The 16,363-nt window shown below is 35.9% G+C and overlaps 1 protein-coding gene across 3 annotated transcripts in view; it reads right to left on the bottom strand.

Moving 5' to 3' along the window:
• The window catches only part of NDFIP2 (Nedd4 family interacting protein 2), a 45,981-nt gene that overhangs the window by 12,499 nt on the left and 17,119 nt on the right, over positions 1-16,363 (bottom strand). For 2 of the 3 annotated variants that reach the window (XM_017837203.1, XM_017837204.1), the window contains exons 2-5: positions 14,430-14,586; positions 12,890-13,017; positions 9,076-9,135; positions 5,935-6,022 (exon numbers count right to left, since the gene is read on the bottom strand). In XM_017837203.1, the coding sequence (XP_017692692.1) occupies positions 5,935-6,022; positions 9,076-9,135; positions 12,890-13,017; positions 14,430-14,586 (433 nt within the window). The remainder of the gene's footprint in view (positions 1-5,934; positions 6,023-9,075; positions 9,136-12,889; positions 13,018-14,429; positions 14,587-16,363) is intronic. The other variant, XM_017837205.1, reaches the window with a different exon arrangement.

The raw sequence follows: 16,363 nt of genomic DNA, 5'->3' as shown, positions 1-16,363 counted from the left end.
TGTCTTCAGCAGCATAAGGAATGTTACTTTCACCCCTGTAAAACTCAGACAATATATTAGGGAGATTCTCCCAATACTGCCTTGCTGTTGGATCATTTTAACAAACTTAAGATTGGCAACGATAATATCTACATGTTTTCAGTCTTTCCCATTACTTCTCCCTCACAATCCACATCCTGTTGCTACTCCAAAAATCATCCTCCTTGTCTCATTCTGGTTGCAAAAGACACTATTTGCATTCAGAAATGCATCTCCTGCTTCTGACCAGACTGAAATTCCTTCCAATTGCTTTTCTCTACATCAAGATTAACCTCATTTGCCTATCTGTATATCTTTTTCCATCATGTGTACCCATGTGTATCTTCTGCCAGCCATGCAAGTTCTCTGAGCTTTACCGCTTACACTGCACCTGGTAAGAGTTACTACAGTTAATTCCTGTCTCAACTGATTATTAATTCTTGCAGTTAAAGTTGTTCGTAATTTTCATCCCTATGTTGCTATAGAGAAGCTACAGCACAAGTTTCCCTTACCAAACTGAGAGAGAAAATAGACTCTAGAGGACAGTGACTAGTAAAAGGAACTATAATAATTTCTCTAAAATTACCAACTTGCTTCTCTATCTACTAGGAACAACTAAGTTGTACAGCTGTAACAAATGTATCCTCCACTATTTGTCTGCAACCACTCACTTTGTGAAATGTAAATGACACTGCTCAGTTGTTAAAGAGATGACCTCATCCTTTGTATCACTTCAGCTCCCATGAGATTCCCGCACAGACAATATACCTGCTGTGACACTAACACATGCTACCATAAGGAAAGCCATTCTTAACACCAAGACAGAAAGCCTAATGAGCTGCTACAACCACATCATTGTTTTATCTAAAAAAAGCATTCTTAACTTCTGTTTGCCCATCGTCTTCCTGCAGCCAGGTTCTGTGTGCATCTTCTAGACACCCACTGCAAAACACACCACTCTGCAACAAGAATGGTTTCTTATCCCAAGAGTGATTACATTCCTACTTGAGCCCAACTTTGAACTACTGTTGACTTTCCATTAATTAATTTCAGACATTTAGATGAAACTCAGGTTGACTGCACTGGCATCATGATTTCAGTATCTTCCTTTGATACTCTAGCACCATACAGACAAGTGAGACTGATAAATGTATCATTTTTGAGTGTCACTCCTGAAGTGACACCTAGAGGAGAGAGTAAGTCCATATCAATGTAATTGACATAAGAAGAATATAAACAATAATGTTATTTCCTCATGACCACAAAACTCATGATGAAACACAGGTAAGTTGGTTTTTTGGGAGGAGGGTTGCACTAAAGGCTTTTTCTAATAAAAAGTCTTCTTGATATCCAATGCAGCACTCACATTTATGCTGTATTTCCCTTTAAGGTTTTCAGCCAAAATACAAAGCATAAGAGTTTTGAGTTGTACATATTGAAATTCATCAGGAGATGAAACGATGTCAAGCATAATACACCAAATCTGCTTCTCCCCCAGTTTTTCTTGCACTTCACTTGCTGATCTTTTTTACTCAGCTTTCCATAGCCACACAATTGTCACCTACCTTAAGTTTGTATTCAGAATCATGAAAAAAGCCAGCAAAACTAGTCTGAAGACTTATGCTGGTTCCAAATTTTATCCATGGCTAAAGATCATATTATAAGATTATAATGGTAATTACATATACAAAAAGCAACCATGCTCAGTTATATTCTTTATTCCACAATTTGTCCAATTGCTTACTATTTTAATATATAGCAAACACCAAAGATCTTAATGCTTCATACCTGACCTAGACTTACTAAGTATACTGCAACAATATATAATACTCTCCAGATCTTCACTTACCACTAGAAATTATTCTTCCCATTCCTGCACAGAATTTATTCCATTCTTCAACTGTAACATGTTTTTGATTGTTCCTGAGGGCTCACCTACATANCAATTTTTTTTTCTACTTAGCGATTAATGTTCAGAAACTTTCCTAGTCAATTTATTCCTATTGCTTCATTACCCTTATTGGCAAGTTTGTCTTAATGCCCAACTAGAAGCTTCCTCATTCCAATTATTTTGTATTATATCCAGTGCATATGAAGAAACTATAAGTCAAATTCTTTCTACAGTAAGAGATGTTAGGTGATTGTGTATGAAGGTCAGCCAGGCTGTCCTAATAACCAGAGAGAAATAAGCACTCACAGAACAGTTCCTTTATCTCCTTCCAGCATCCAAAATTTTAGTCAAGTGACTTCTCCTCAGTTTCTCTTGCATGACTAAGGGAAACCTGCATAACGTTTGGGATGTAGACATATAGAAGTCAGGTCTCCTTAATTCACACAGAGGAATCCTCCCACAGGACATTTAAGCACACTTCCCGCTCCTCAGGAAGCATACACCAGGAGGCTATGTTCACCCTAAGCTTGTGCAACAACTCTGCTTTCCATCTTGGGCCCTCTTGAAACTCTCAACATAGGTATCCTAGCAGTGTGAAGTTTGTTTGAGGCATCTAATAGCTTTGAAAACTGTATGAACATTAGTGTACAAAATCTCGGTATGATTATTATCTGTTCCAATATAGCATCTAGGACAACATGTACATTTACATTTCCCCGTGAAAGACTTTATTGGTATGAGTTGTATACAGAGTTTAAATTGCCCAGATGCTCAAAAAGAACAAATCAGATCTCTGTATGAGAACTTCGACTTCGGTTGCGTGACTGACCAATTTTCTCCATTTCTTCCTCCTTATTAACCCATCTGTGGAGTTCAAATTAATATTCATTTTTCCTACATTGCAGGGACAACCCAAAACTCCCTTACATGGTTTCCAAGAATCCGGATGAGCTCTGCAATTCTTCTTGGGGCCCACAGGAAAAAAGGTTGGTTGATATTTCTAAAGCATTCCTTAAATACAAAAGACAACCATATGAGACCTTTATTAATATCCAAAAGAAGCTCCTTCAGATAATGTACCAGGATGAGCCTATCAGACATAATTCAAAAAACTTCCACTAAAGGCAGATTAAGCATGAAAACAAACCCTTTGGTCATGACAGTTACTTGTACTATCACAATTACATCTGTGTTCAAAATGGAAAGAAAGAGCTCAGAAATTCCTCTCTTTTGTTGTGCATACAAAAAAAAATTACTCCGAGAAACTCATCTATTAATCATTTCCTCTGGCATTCTGGAAAGTTTCTACTATGCTCTATAAGGCACAGTCCACTTAAAAATACATAATATAAAAAATATATGAAGTGGTCTGATAGCAAATTTTTTTTGCATTTTGCATTCACAGCAAAATGAATATATTCACTAAAATATTTATTTACATCAAAATGAGAAACTGACAGACACCAGCCCTGACCATTAGAGAGCAGAGTCTCACCAACGTAACCAGACTTCAGAGCAACAACAATGAATAACTGATCATAATATGATTTTACTACGTATTACAAATAAAATGGGTCGTTTTCCAAGTTTTAACACCAAGTTTCTGAATCAAGCAGAAAAAACCTCAGCTGTTCACACAAAGGACTTTTATTCCTTAGAGTATATTGTCTCATTCTCCTTAGTTATGCTAAACAGAACAGTACTTTATAAAACTTAGATGGGAAACAGGTTTTTAACTCACATGCACTGGCTCCTAAAACAAACAAAAAACCAAAAAAAAAACCAAACAGACCTGGCCACTAGATGGCCTCTAGACAGCAATTTTATGCAACTTGGGCAGCTACCACTAGATGGTGGCTACATATCAGTAAGTGGTTGCAATATGCAGGTAAGCTCAGTAAGAAGTTTATCTTACTATACTTCACTTGAATAAAATGAAATTAAAGAACATTAACTTACTGTTATACTTAAAGGCATCTCACCCTCCTCCCAAACCCTGAGATCTTTCCACCAACACTGTACTTGACAGTCAGCAGTGAAGGTGGGAGTACACATCTGGAACAAGCCATTCGTTCATGCTCCTCTCACTAGAGAACAGTTCCTGATCCAGTTCTCCTACATTTTAGCTAAGTGAGGGAACTTATTTGAGGCTCCCTGTGATCTGCCACCCCTGCTCACAGCATTTAAACATACCCCACCCTGAAAAAAAAAAACAAAAAAGATAGCCTTACTGTAAATTTCATTTTAATTCCCTCTCTCCTAATTCTATATACATCAATGTTATGGAGACTTTTATCTCCTTATTGGAAGGACATGAATACACCATTTGCTATTTACAATATACCCTTATTATGTTGAGCTCATTTTTCATCTAGTTTTCCAACTTTCCTAAGAAAAACTACTGAAAATCAGTATTACAGGTCTAACTGCCATGAGTTTTTTGTGAACTCCTCATACTGTGAGAACAGACAAAAAGCAAACTTTACCGATTTCCATATGTGAGTGAAGTTTGCAGTAACAGTCTCAGAATAATCAAGAAAAAGTAAAATCTACAGAGTATTTTTGTCAAAAGTGTAAAATTAGTGCTCTGTGCAGTCAGACGCAGCTAAACATTTATTTGAAGAGAAAGCTGCCAGTTTATCCATGTAAATATCTGCATTCTTGAAGGTAGACACAAGGTTCTGGACACGTAGATTTGGACAACTGTGACTGTAAGGACCTAAGACACGTTAAAGCCAACAATTCCCTTGACCTCCAACTGCAGTGCTAATGAAGGCCTGAACCAGGATTTAAGAGCAAGAACAAGTTCACACAATACAGAACCTAAACGGGTTAAATACAAAAAGTAATAGCACATAGGAAAGCAAGGGAGGAGGGAAATAAAGGAAAAATAAAAATGAAGTCATACCTCCCTTTGCCCCAAGAATATATATCCTTTCTGTGGTCCAACTACAGAAAGAGGTCAGTCTACAAAATCCACTTTGTTACCCTACAGATGTATTTATAGAGTTGCTATGTGAGGCAGACACATATTTTTATCCCAAGATGCAAACACCACATTGTCCCAGTACATCATATGCCAAACATGAAAAAAAAAACTTTCATGAAAGCTTTGTAACCTGCATCTGTAACAGTTAAATAGAGCTAAGTGAGATTGTAAAAAACATTACAGAAAAAAGAACTATAATGAGACGGGTTGAAAGACATAAAGGAGATTTCAGTGGATAATCAATCAGCTTTCATCCTGATGAATTCTAAAAAGAACATATAGATCCTCAAGACCAAGATTCCATCCAGGCTATCAAGCACATTTATTTCAGAAAGGGAAAATATCCTTACAAATCAGAAGGAAATAAGCAACTGGACAAAACAGATGCAGATTTTTTCTAGAAATAACTTCTAGTTGCTAAATCTAACTTTGCTTAATGCATCATGTAAGTTACAAGACATGCATACATAGTATCGAACGAAGTGCTACAGTAGAGCTGCTTGCAATCAGAGGTTACCTGAAGACAGTGCATTTTTATATGCCAGTGGTTAGTTCAACCTGAAAATGAGTATGGTTGGATTTCTTCCAAAAATCCATCATACGGATGGATGGCTATTTAACTCACTATGCTAACACCAGCAGCTTTTATACAGCACATCACCACTCTCAATTTTTTTCTAGTTAAAAATCAATTGTCAGATTTCTATGATCTAGCCTTTAATTCAAGTTAGTGGTCCAACTAAAAGATGACAGAATTTCACAATTCACAGGTAACAGTGCAGCCTTGCTAGGCTTCCAATTATTTACTATGATTTTGCTTTGTCCCCTTATCCGTGACTGATGCCACAAAAAAAAAAAAAAAAAAGAAACATATTTGCTACATTTGGAACACAAAGTGTTTATATCTGGGTACAGGTAGAAAAATGTGTTCATTACAGTACATTAATGCAATTTATCACAGCTCTCTTTAATATTCCACAGAAAAAAGGTACAATTAAGATATACCTCAGTAGGTCTGGGATACAAGATAACTTACTGAAAAATGCCAACATGAAGATGCCATCATTGCCCACTCTAAGCTGATCTGCATCACTGAAATCATCCCGTGGTGGATACTCTTCTTCCTGGATTTACAGGTTAGTGATAATTTAGTGAAAAGTTTAGAATAACTATCTATAGGATAAAGTATTAATCATGTTTCTAAAGCTAGAAGAAAACTGACATTTCTGTAACATGTCCACATCAAGGAAGTTTAAAAGAAAAATAATTTATAACTATAAAACAAGTCTTATTTGTTGCTAATATTGACAAAGCCCAAACTGTCTGTAAAAGTTTCTGTAGAAGATACGTACATATTGCCTATTCATCTTAAGTGAAGCTAAAAGTTATTTCAGATTAGTACTTTGACAATCAAAACCAACATAAATCTTTTTTTTAACTGTAACTGTCTTGATATGTAGCCAAGTTATTAAATATTTTTTTTAAAAGTCATCACATAGTATGGTCTATATTTTTCTTGCCGTAAAAATCTTCTAATGCTTCCCTAAATAAAGAATAAAAGTTTTAGAAATAAATTGCTGATGCAACAGCACTGCACTAAACAATTTTACAGCCCACACAAAAACATAAGCAACGCAAAGAAAACCTCTAGGGTCACTAGAGGGCGCAAGCACCTTAGAAGTGTCTAAAAGTATTCCAAACTCAAAAAGCACATTACTTAAGCCAAACAAAAGAGAACAGAGATGTCAGTCAAAATGATTCAAAGATTTCTCCCATTATGTTAACATACTGGGCCATAAAACACTGAAAGTAAGAATTTTTTTTGTTTCTCAGGACTCGATTTTCAACAGAACTTGGCAGACATTACATATGTCAGTTCTACGCACAGGTAAAACATTGCTCTGACTGCAGACTGACAAATGTAAAAGTGTGCACAATAACAGCACCTACTGAAGAGAGTCTGCTGAAAACTAAGACAAATTATACAACGTTTTTATATTTAAATGAGTAACATTAGAACAATGCAGGATGACACAAGTTAAATAATGCTGTCAGTAGCAGCAGTAATATGGTCTAAACAGAAGCACAAGTAATATTCTTTTCTTATTTTTTGCTCAAATTAACATAATTTATTAGAACTGAGACAAGAAATTACCTACAAAAACAAATGAAATCAAGAGAGAACAATTCAAGTGAAATTTACTTGTCTATTTCACCCAGAAACACTTACTACTGAAATAACATTCACAACTAAAATTCAGGGCATTAAACAATCACAGTGATCTAAAGCTCTGCCAAGCGATCCACATGTTCCCTTTTGTCAACACAGCAAAATAATTTACCAGAGTATAGAGATTAAGTAAAAAATGTCCTACAACAACCTGTAACAACTCAAGGCAGTCAGCTTTACCCTGAGTAATGTGGCTGTGAAATTCCAGCTGTGCTCTGCATTTCAGATTAATTAATGAAGACACTGCATCAGGTAACTCACTTTAAAAACACTGCTATTCACATAGACAATTCCAATGAAAGCACAACAAGCTAGGTGAACAACAATCCTAAGGGACTATAATTCAACAGTACATAATTTCAGATGTCCCTAAATGGTCATCATAAGTGACTATGAAAGCTTTAGTTTATTTAGCTCAACTTTGCTGTAGCTACAAGACTGATGGGAGGGAAGGGAAGGAGAGAACGGGCTGAAAAGCATTAAACAAAGAGCTGCATTTGAATGTGTTTATATCTGAAGTGCATGCCACAGAATTTCCTTTTTTAAGTCAGGACAACAAAAAATATTTTCAGTTTTCATTTCACAATGTCTACAAAACTCCATATATAATAATTTTGGACTTTTTTCTAAACTGTCTGCCAATTACTGTACTTCATACTGGCATTTCCAAAACAATTTGTGAATTATACTCCATGCAAAAAGCTGCCTCAGAGATAAGAAAATTTTGCTCAACTACGGTAACAAGCTTAGCAGTTTGCTCTGTACGCACAGGCTTCTATAAGGCTTACACACATGAGAAACACAGGTCAATACACAGCCCACAAATGTAAGAGCACATATTTGCAAGTAGGCACTGTAGTATTAAGTGGAAACAAGTTGTAATTTATCACACTCCATGTCAAAAGGGAGCAGTAAACTGAGCCCTATTTACTGTCTCCAAAAACTGGCATACAAAAATCATCAGAACATTTCAGAAATTAAATACTTCCCCGTGCTTAAATCACATTCAGCCTATATCCACATCACTTGCGACTATGAGGTTTCATGAGCAGTCCTGCACACAGAAAACACTGACTGACCGCTGCTCAAGTCCCACTAATACTGGCTGTCTTTCACAGTGCTCTCATTTGATCTAGCTGGTGCCAACTGCCCTAGTCTTTCTTCAACATATAGCTGTTTTGTCACCATGCACTCATGAATGAAAATGGGCAATGAAGAATTACTGTCCTCTCTGCTGATGCTTAGAGCTAAACATAATTTAATAAAATACTTCTATTAGGTAGTGACCTTTTTATCAATGAGATTGCATATTTTATATTTTTTTCTTCTTAATGGGAAGAACGTAACACAACACACAAATCTATATGGTATGTAACACTGTTTCATATTGCAGTATTTCTTGCTTTCTAAATAAGCTGACATGTGTTCAAACAGAAAACTTACTGCTCCTATGACCAGAGAAACATCTAAACAGCAAATTATATTATCGATATAAATGGTATGTCACACAGTAATTTCTCTAAGCAAAAGAACATCAAATGGTACAAAGCATCTACTAAAGTCAAATCTACTAATTCCCCGTAAACTACAGCCCTCTCTGTAGTATTCTGCAAAAGGAGGACTGTTTGTTCTCAATGCTTTCTAACATCTTTCAATTGAAATCTGGCATGGCATATAGTGAGACAACCACCTTTAATCAAGTAAAGAACCACTAAATTGATATAAGTCTTCCCAATGCAATGTTTACAGCAAAAAACTTCTACGAAAGGTCAAATTCTATGAAAGGGTCAAATTACTTAATAAACCCCATAAATGATACCTTGAACATACAAAACAATATGGAGAAATTAACAGTGGGGGGGGAAAGGCACAATGAATCCCAGAAGCATTTGTTTGCCAGCAGGAAAATTCATAGCGAAGTCTAAACTAGAGAGAACTATACCATACCTCTGGACGACTGAGGAATATTTCATCAAACAGACTCCTAGATTCCCTAAACTGGGCGTGCTAAGCATGTAAAAACAGAAAAACATAAGACAAATGCAACTGAAAAGCATTAAGTAAAAGCCATTCATTGCAACATACAAACAAGTCATTTAACTGTTAGCAATACTTTTGTCCGTTTAAACTGACCTTTCAAAACTGACCTTGATAATTTGAAAAGGAAAACCCAGGATAACTAATGCTATCACTACTGATGACACAAGGCTGGTACAATTTCTTTGATACAATGAGACATTTGGGAGCATTTGAAAGGAATACACAATCTCTTCCTGTAAGATAAGCTACACAAAGAACTATAAAAACAAGTGCTGAAACTTTCAGTAAAGGTTTAGATTGTTCATATTATATGAATATATTATCTATGATATCTGTGAATGCAGGGCCTATGATGAAGTATGTAATATGATCACATTAAGGTTTTTTTAAGATCCTTACATGATTTGGGGGAAAAAATACAAAAGCTGTTTATTAAATGTGCTGCCCTTTCAAGCCATTTTCCTCTTTTTTGCTCAATGAGTAAATTTGTAACCTTCTTCACTGGACACTTTGGACTATACCATGAAAATTATCAGCTTCGTGTATCACTCAAAGCAACAAAATGACATTTAAGTTTTTCCAACTGTTCACATTATTGCAGTAAAGAAGCAATATATCCTCAGTTTACAAGGAAGAAAACAGAGGAACAGAACACTGCAGAGCTCAGATTTGTAAGAGCATTAATTTCATAAGGCTGAAAATAAAAACTGAAAAATCTACATTATATCATTTGTGTATGTTTTGCAAAGTCTGTAATGTACAGGTCAGATACTGTCTGCAGCTGTCACTTGTGGAAGTGAGAAAACAAACTGTGCACTACTGTTACATAGTTAAGTCACTTATCTGTTATTCCGCAGGTATTCAGAACTAAATCCTTCCCCTAAAGATGGTGAGCCATCACCTAACCGTAACAAGACCCTTCTTTCTTATTCCAGCCATCTGCCAGTCTAAGACAGTTTTATTATACAGTCTTAGTCCATTTCAGTGTAAATCCAGAGTTATTGAATAAGGCAGGGATTTTCTGGCAGTATCACATGGTAAGGTAATTAAAATGGCAATAATTAAAACTGCACTTGCACATATCATCTACAAAACTGAAATTCAATTTCAGCATTTCCTATTTTTTCCCCAAATCCCAACTTTGTGACCTTAATACTCTTTCTTTAATATAGCTTGTGTGTGTGTTCACCCAGAAGTTAAGAAAAAAAAAAAAAAAAAAGGAAAGGAGCTCTTCAGCAGCCAGCAAGAATGTGACTTTCAGATACACTGACACTGTGTAGATCAAACTACTGATACTAACTTAGTAATGTCATTAGTCTAGAACTTTTTACTCAGTTTCTAGTTTGGGGGAATGATAGTGTGTTCTTACTGATTTTTCATAAGCAAGTGAAATTCTTGTGGTGTCAGCATGCAGTTCTTGAATGTCAAGTTCTACTGTATGTTCTAGCAAGGTAGACTGTGTAAAAGTTTACTTCTAACTCCATCACCATATCCAACTCTCCTAGAGCCTCTTAACTCTAGACTTCTTTTCTCTCCCTACTCCTCTTTTCTCACACACCAGCTTCAGTTCCTTTCCCAGTACCACATTTTAGCCCCACTCGGTTCTTTTCTCCACCAATCCCAGTTTATCCTTTTCCCTTCTGTTTCTCATTTAAATCTCTGTACTCTGTCCATACTGCTGCTCTCCATTCATCCTTGCCTCTTCTTATTTTGACTTAGACCCATCCTCTCTGATCCCTGCTTGTGTCCACTTTGAGCCAGTTACTTCCTTACTCAACTAAAACCAATTTCCCACAACACATTAGTTTCAGAGGGTTGGTCAGCTATTGTCCTTCTCTTCACCTACCATTGATGACAACTGAATCAAGTGGTTTTCCCCTTCACTTCTAACTGAAGGGCAAGAATAATAAAACTACTTCAGACCACACCAGAAATTGCTATTTCTCAGTTCCAATGTTTTCACCAAAAACAGTCAAAGCAGCCATAAGGTGTATCTACTTTTAGTTCTGTAATCCCACTCTGACACAAAACATTTGAGAATGCTCTCTGGGAACAGCACATCTGAAGTCCCATCCCCTTCAGAGCTATGAGCAGCCTCAACTTTTTCATGCAAGACAATCTCCACACATTCACCAAATTTGAAGCCATATGTACCAACTGAGGAAACTCACTTTTCAAAAATTTGTTGTTTGACCAAAACCAGGCAGACTGTCTGAAGAAGGGTAAAAGATGTTTCTGTCACACTGACCTGAACTTTTAAGAAAGAGTTCTCCAAAGTAAAAATAAAAAAAGCTTAAAATTACAAGATTAAAAAAAAAATGTTTTTTGTTTGTTTTTTTTTTTTGCTTAGCTTTATTCTTGAAATTGGCTGAACCCCAGGCTGAGTTGTCAAGAAAGATTCCTTGTATGTCTGAAATTTGTGCTTCATAGGATTCTAGACATCTGAAGTTAAAAGCAATAAGAATCTTGCGAGAGCTGCACATCCTGTCTGCCGCACCACAGGTACTCTAGAAGTTAGGTGTGGGTTGCTAATGTTCCAAGTTTGTAACTTCAGATTGAGGGTTTCACTCAGACCAGTATTTCACCAAATATTTTACTTATGTGATGAACAGTAAGGACAGACTACATAGCAGTTAAAATGTTACAGCTGGAGATCATCAGCTCACCACTGAAACGTGGCAAGCAGCCATTCAGATCTCCCTGGTTCCCTACCGCATTTAGTAAAACAGATTTGTGGGACACCTTCACTGACCATGTTACACAAATCCACTTTTAGCTTTAGCTGTGCATACCTTGAAGTGAGTGAGTGTTGTGCACTGAGTACTGTGCTGCAGTCAAGAAAGGAACAGCCTCCTGCTGGGTGAGCAGAGGGTTTTTTCCAGTCACGAGCACTCTGTAGCCAGTAAGATTTTAAATATATATCAAACGTAATCACATTCGATCTTAAGGAGCTTTTTAGTGAAAGCACTAGAAGCCTTATTTGGGTATCATATATTAAGGTCAATACTACCAAGCAGCACAATTTCCACATTTCAAATCTTAAGAGAAAAGAAGACATTTGCTTACAAAACTAACACCTATTACTAATTGCAGATATCAGTTTTCTGTGTTGAAGATTGTACTCTAAATAAGGTTAATTCTTTCAAAACTATAAACACCGAATATATGCCTATTACTTAATTTACTATTTACGATAACTAGTGGCGTATGGGTTTTTTGTTTAAGAACTTGGAGCATTACTTTGAACTTGCATGGAACAAACAACAGGGACCTTTCCTTTTAAAAAAGATCTACATCATTTAGGGTCTTGCCCCTTCCACACTGTTGGAATTCGCCCTTCCTCTCTAAAGGTCTTTGGTCATTTTTTTCACCATACAAAACACTAAATGTCAGCAATAACTCTACAAAGTAACATTAGTAGTGGATACCTAATTAAAAGTTGACAAATTACTGGATAAACTATTAAAAGAGGGCAAAATTTGGCTTTTAAAGTTGTTTGGACAACAGCTACATCTCAGAAGAGGGTGAATATGATATGCTTTTCACAGTACTTTACAACTAACTTACACTGTCTATACAAAACCTAAGCATCCAAAATATTTAAGTCATCAGCCCACTGTTATTTTAGTAATAGGTCATAATATGGGCTCAATTGTTATAAATAATTAACTAGCCTAACATGTTTCACAAAACTGAAATAAAGCAGAACTATATCACTTACTCGTTGGGCAACTTCTGCTGCAGCAGCTGCCATTGCTGCAGCTTTGGCCTTCTCTGCTTCATCATAAGTAGGAAGAGAGGTAGCTACACTGTATGGAGGTGGTACAGGATAAAATTCATTTTGTGTTTCTGTTCAAAATAAAGAAGTTATGTAGTTATGTATTCTTAAACAGAAGGATGTCAAGAATATTAACTCTTACATGCACATTCATCCTTGAAGTATTTTTTTTTTACAGAGACTGAAATTCATGATATTTGCATTTCAAATAAGTTCGGGGTTTTTTAAATACTTTTATAAAAAGTAGTGCAGCTTGATGGTACTTTTAGCTGCTACTCAAGACAGAAACTTTAACATAGATGCTGGCAAAAAATTTATGAACAAAAATCATACTATGTCAGTTATATCCCTGGGCATTCCAACCAAAGGCTTTTTATCAAATCATAGAAAAGACATGCACACAAACATCCTAAAAAAAAGAGCCATTAAATATCAATATCAATGTTACTTCAGTCTAGTAAAAATCACGCTGTATTCTTATCAGTGTGGCCTTGTTGCTAATTCCAGTTGCTCTGTGAAAATCAGTTTTTCCAATTTCAACACATTCTTTTAAAAATGTTCCTTCCATCAAAATGGACCACAGACTTCATTCTTCTATGTTGCAAGAGTAAAATATCATCACATAGAATTATTTACAACATTAATTAAAAACTACTCAAAATACACCTTGATCTTCCTCCTACAGCCAGCAGTAGCTTGTAACAAGATTGCTTAGGAGGTAAAGATTTGTCAGCACAGGTCACATGGTCAACAAATTTGTCAGCACAGCAACACAAGGATGTTATATATAGGGATATATAGGGATAATTCCACACAGCTATGTATTATATTTGCAAATACTGTCTCAAAGGACAGGGACAAGAAACTGCTCTTTTAACCAACATTAAAAACATTAGGCTGGCTATTACTCCTAAAATATTTATTTGGCACATGGGAGACACAAATCCATGCAACTTTACTTAAACAGGAACTCCGATGTCGCCTGTTTTTAAGTCTCCCATATCCCACAGAAAGGTGACAATCTCATTGAGAAAGGGAGCAGTGAACAAATGGATAAAGAGACTCCTGTTACTCATTTTTCATAAGAAGTTTTATCAAGAGCCTTTAAACAAAAATTAACCTTTTCACGGAACAATGTTACATACTTAGAAGTTTGAGGGTTTTGTTTATAAAGAGGCAATGAAAAGTGCTAATGAGGTCTAATAATGGAGCACTACTCAAAGATGTAGATTAAATGTGGAACAGAACTAGAGCAGACTTAAATAAAACCTATTATACTAATTAATTAATATCCATTAGTCTAGCAATTTAGAACAATCAGTGTGCTTCTTCTGAATAAACCACAGGACTGTACATGAAAGGATATCTTTTTACTGTGATTGTGTGCTTAGGAAAAAAAACATGCCACAGTATCGTACCAGTTTGAACCAAGTACTGATTCATACACGCCCCTCCCTGACAAGCTGTTATGTGAGAAAAATACCTGAAGCTGCAGCTGCTTCCACAGCTATGCTACAGTAAGGTGGAGGGGAAATATCTGCTTCAGATAAGGCTGCTGTCTGGGGAGTCTGCGTAGTCTCTGTAGACGTCGAGGGCTGCTCAGCTGCTGAAGATTCTGGTGGGTCATCCTCATTGTGAAGCTTAGAAGAAAAACAAAAATTTCAGAATTTCAGAGGCATTCAGGGAATACTTTCCACGACAACCTAATACACTCAGAAGCATGTTCAAAGAGAGAAGATTACTCTCATCAAGAAAACAAAAAATATTTACAAACCAGCATGTGACTACTTCAAGTAGTCCAGCTAAGTTCTTTTAAGCAAACAGCTAGTCTTAACTGCCTTGCTTTTTTTTTCCCCCCCAGAAACGTATTTCTTCCCATCAGAGATGTTCAGAAAGTCTTAAAAATCTGGAGTTCTTCAATTTTTACTATAATGGAAAATACTATTATATGACTATTTTAACACCATTACATTTTTGTTCCTAAATACATTCATAAAATGTCTTAATCCATTTTAAAACAAAACAGGTGAGAAATATTATCATTTATTGTATTGATCTAGAAGAAATAAAAATTTAAGACACATTTCTAGTTCTGTAACTGGGATTTTCATTCTCTTACAACTTGTCAAAGAGCTCCTCCATGTAAATTCTAAGACTTTTCAAAACATTCTGCTTTTCTTTACACCCTGGAAACAATCTTTTCCCTATAAAACTTTAAGCTGCTGGTTGGTTTGTTTGTTTTATTAAGATGAAGTTTTATAAGGACATGCCCAGTTAAGCATATACAGAAATAAAAATTTGGATAAGCAAGAATGTTGATTAAAACTGTGGAATTCAGATCCAGCAACTAATATCTTTTCTTACAGAGGGCCTTTTTGATTGTTTTAGCTATCTTGATAGTGCTTAGAATATGAATCAAACTTTTAAAAAGAAAGTGTTAGAATTAAACAAAAAAGTGCTAGTTCCTGGTAGTGCAAACTACAAGATAAGATACGTAGAAGTCAACAACTGAAGGGCCACATGTAAAACCCAGACAAGAAGCTGAACAAATCTAAAAGCAGAATTCTGTAGCTTCAAATTGGTGGTTTCTATGAATACCCGAAAAATACCATTTCGATAACAAAAATATTAAGACTATAACTACATTAATTTCCTATTAGGCAAAGTACAACCAGATTATTGGAAAAAGCACATTATGAGAAGAAAGAATGCTAAATTTCTTGTTAAGTAGTGTAACATTCACACCAAAATTCTTTCAACATGTAGATTATATGAAAGTTCACAGAATGGTTGAGGCTGAAAGGGATCACTGAGGACACCTAGCTCTATGAGGCCTCTCAGGCCCCCCCCCACCCCGCTCAATGAGAGACACCTACAGCTGGTTGGGCAGGACCACATTCAGATGACTGTTGAGTACCTCCACAAGCTCTCTGGAAAGCTTGTTCCAGTGCTCAGTTACCCTCTCTTTATTAAAAATACGGAGGGGAAAAAAAAAAATAAATGTTTCCTAATGTTCAGAGGTCATCTTCAATGGAACTGACAGGAGGTTTTAAGGGTTTCTGGGTACTGAGCAATCAGGTCATTTAACGGCTAATCAGTGATCCAAAAGTAGCAGTAATCAGAGAAATATGAATAGCCATTTAGAGTAGTTAAAGCCAAAGAAAACAAAAGTACTTCAAAATAACTAAAATATATTTAGTGATGGAGAAAACAAGTGAGAATACAAATCACTCTACTCTAAAAAGGTCAAACTGGTCAGAAGAACAACCTGAGAACTACAAATGTTATGATTCTAAATTCAGCACAATCATTCACAAGAAAAATCTAATATTGCAAATGGACAAATAAAAAAAACCCCTCATTCTTAAATAAAACTGTCATTTTATTAGAAAAGATACAAATAACCAGACATTACTG

Source organism: Lepidothrix coronata, unplaced genomic scaffold (genome assembly GCF_001604755.1).
Source record: "Lepidothrix coronata isolate B3197 unplaced genomic scaffold, Lepidothrix_coronata-1.0 Scaffold295, whole genome shotgun sequence".
Lineage (NCBI taxonomy): Eukaryota > Metazoa > Chordata > Aves > Passeriformes > Pipridae > Lepidothrix > Lepidothrix coronata.
Note: the sequence above shows the minus strand (reverse complement) of the source record. Positions and strands in the feature narration are given on the sequence as shown.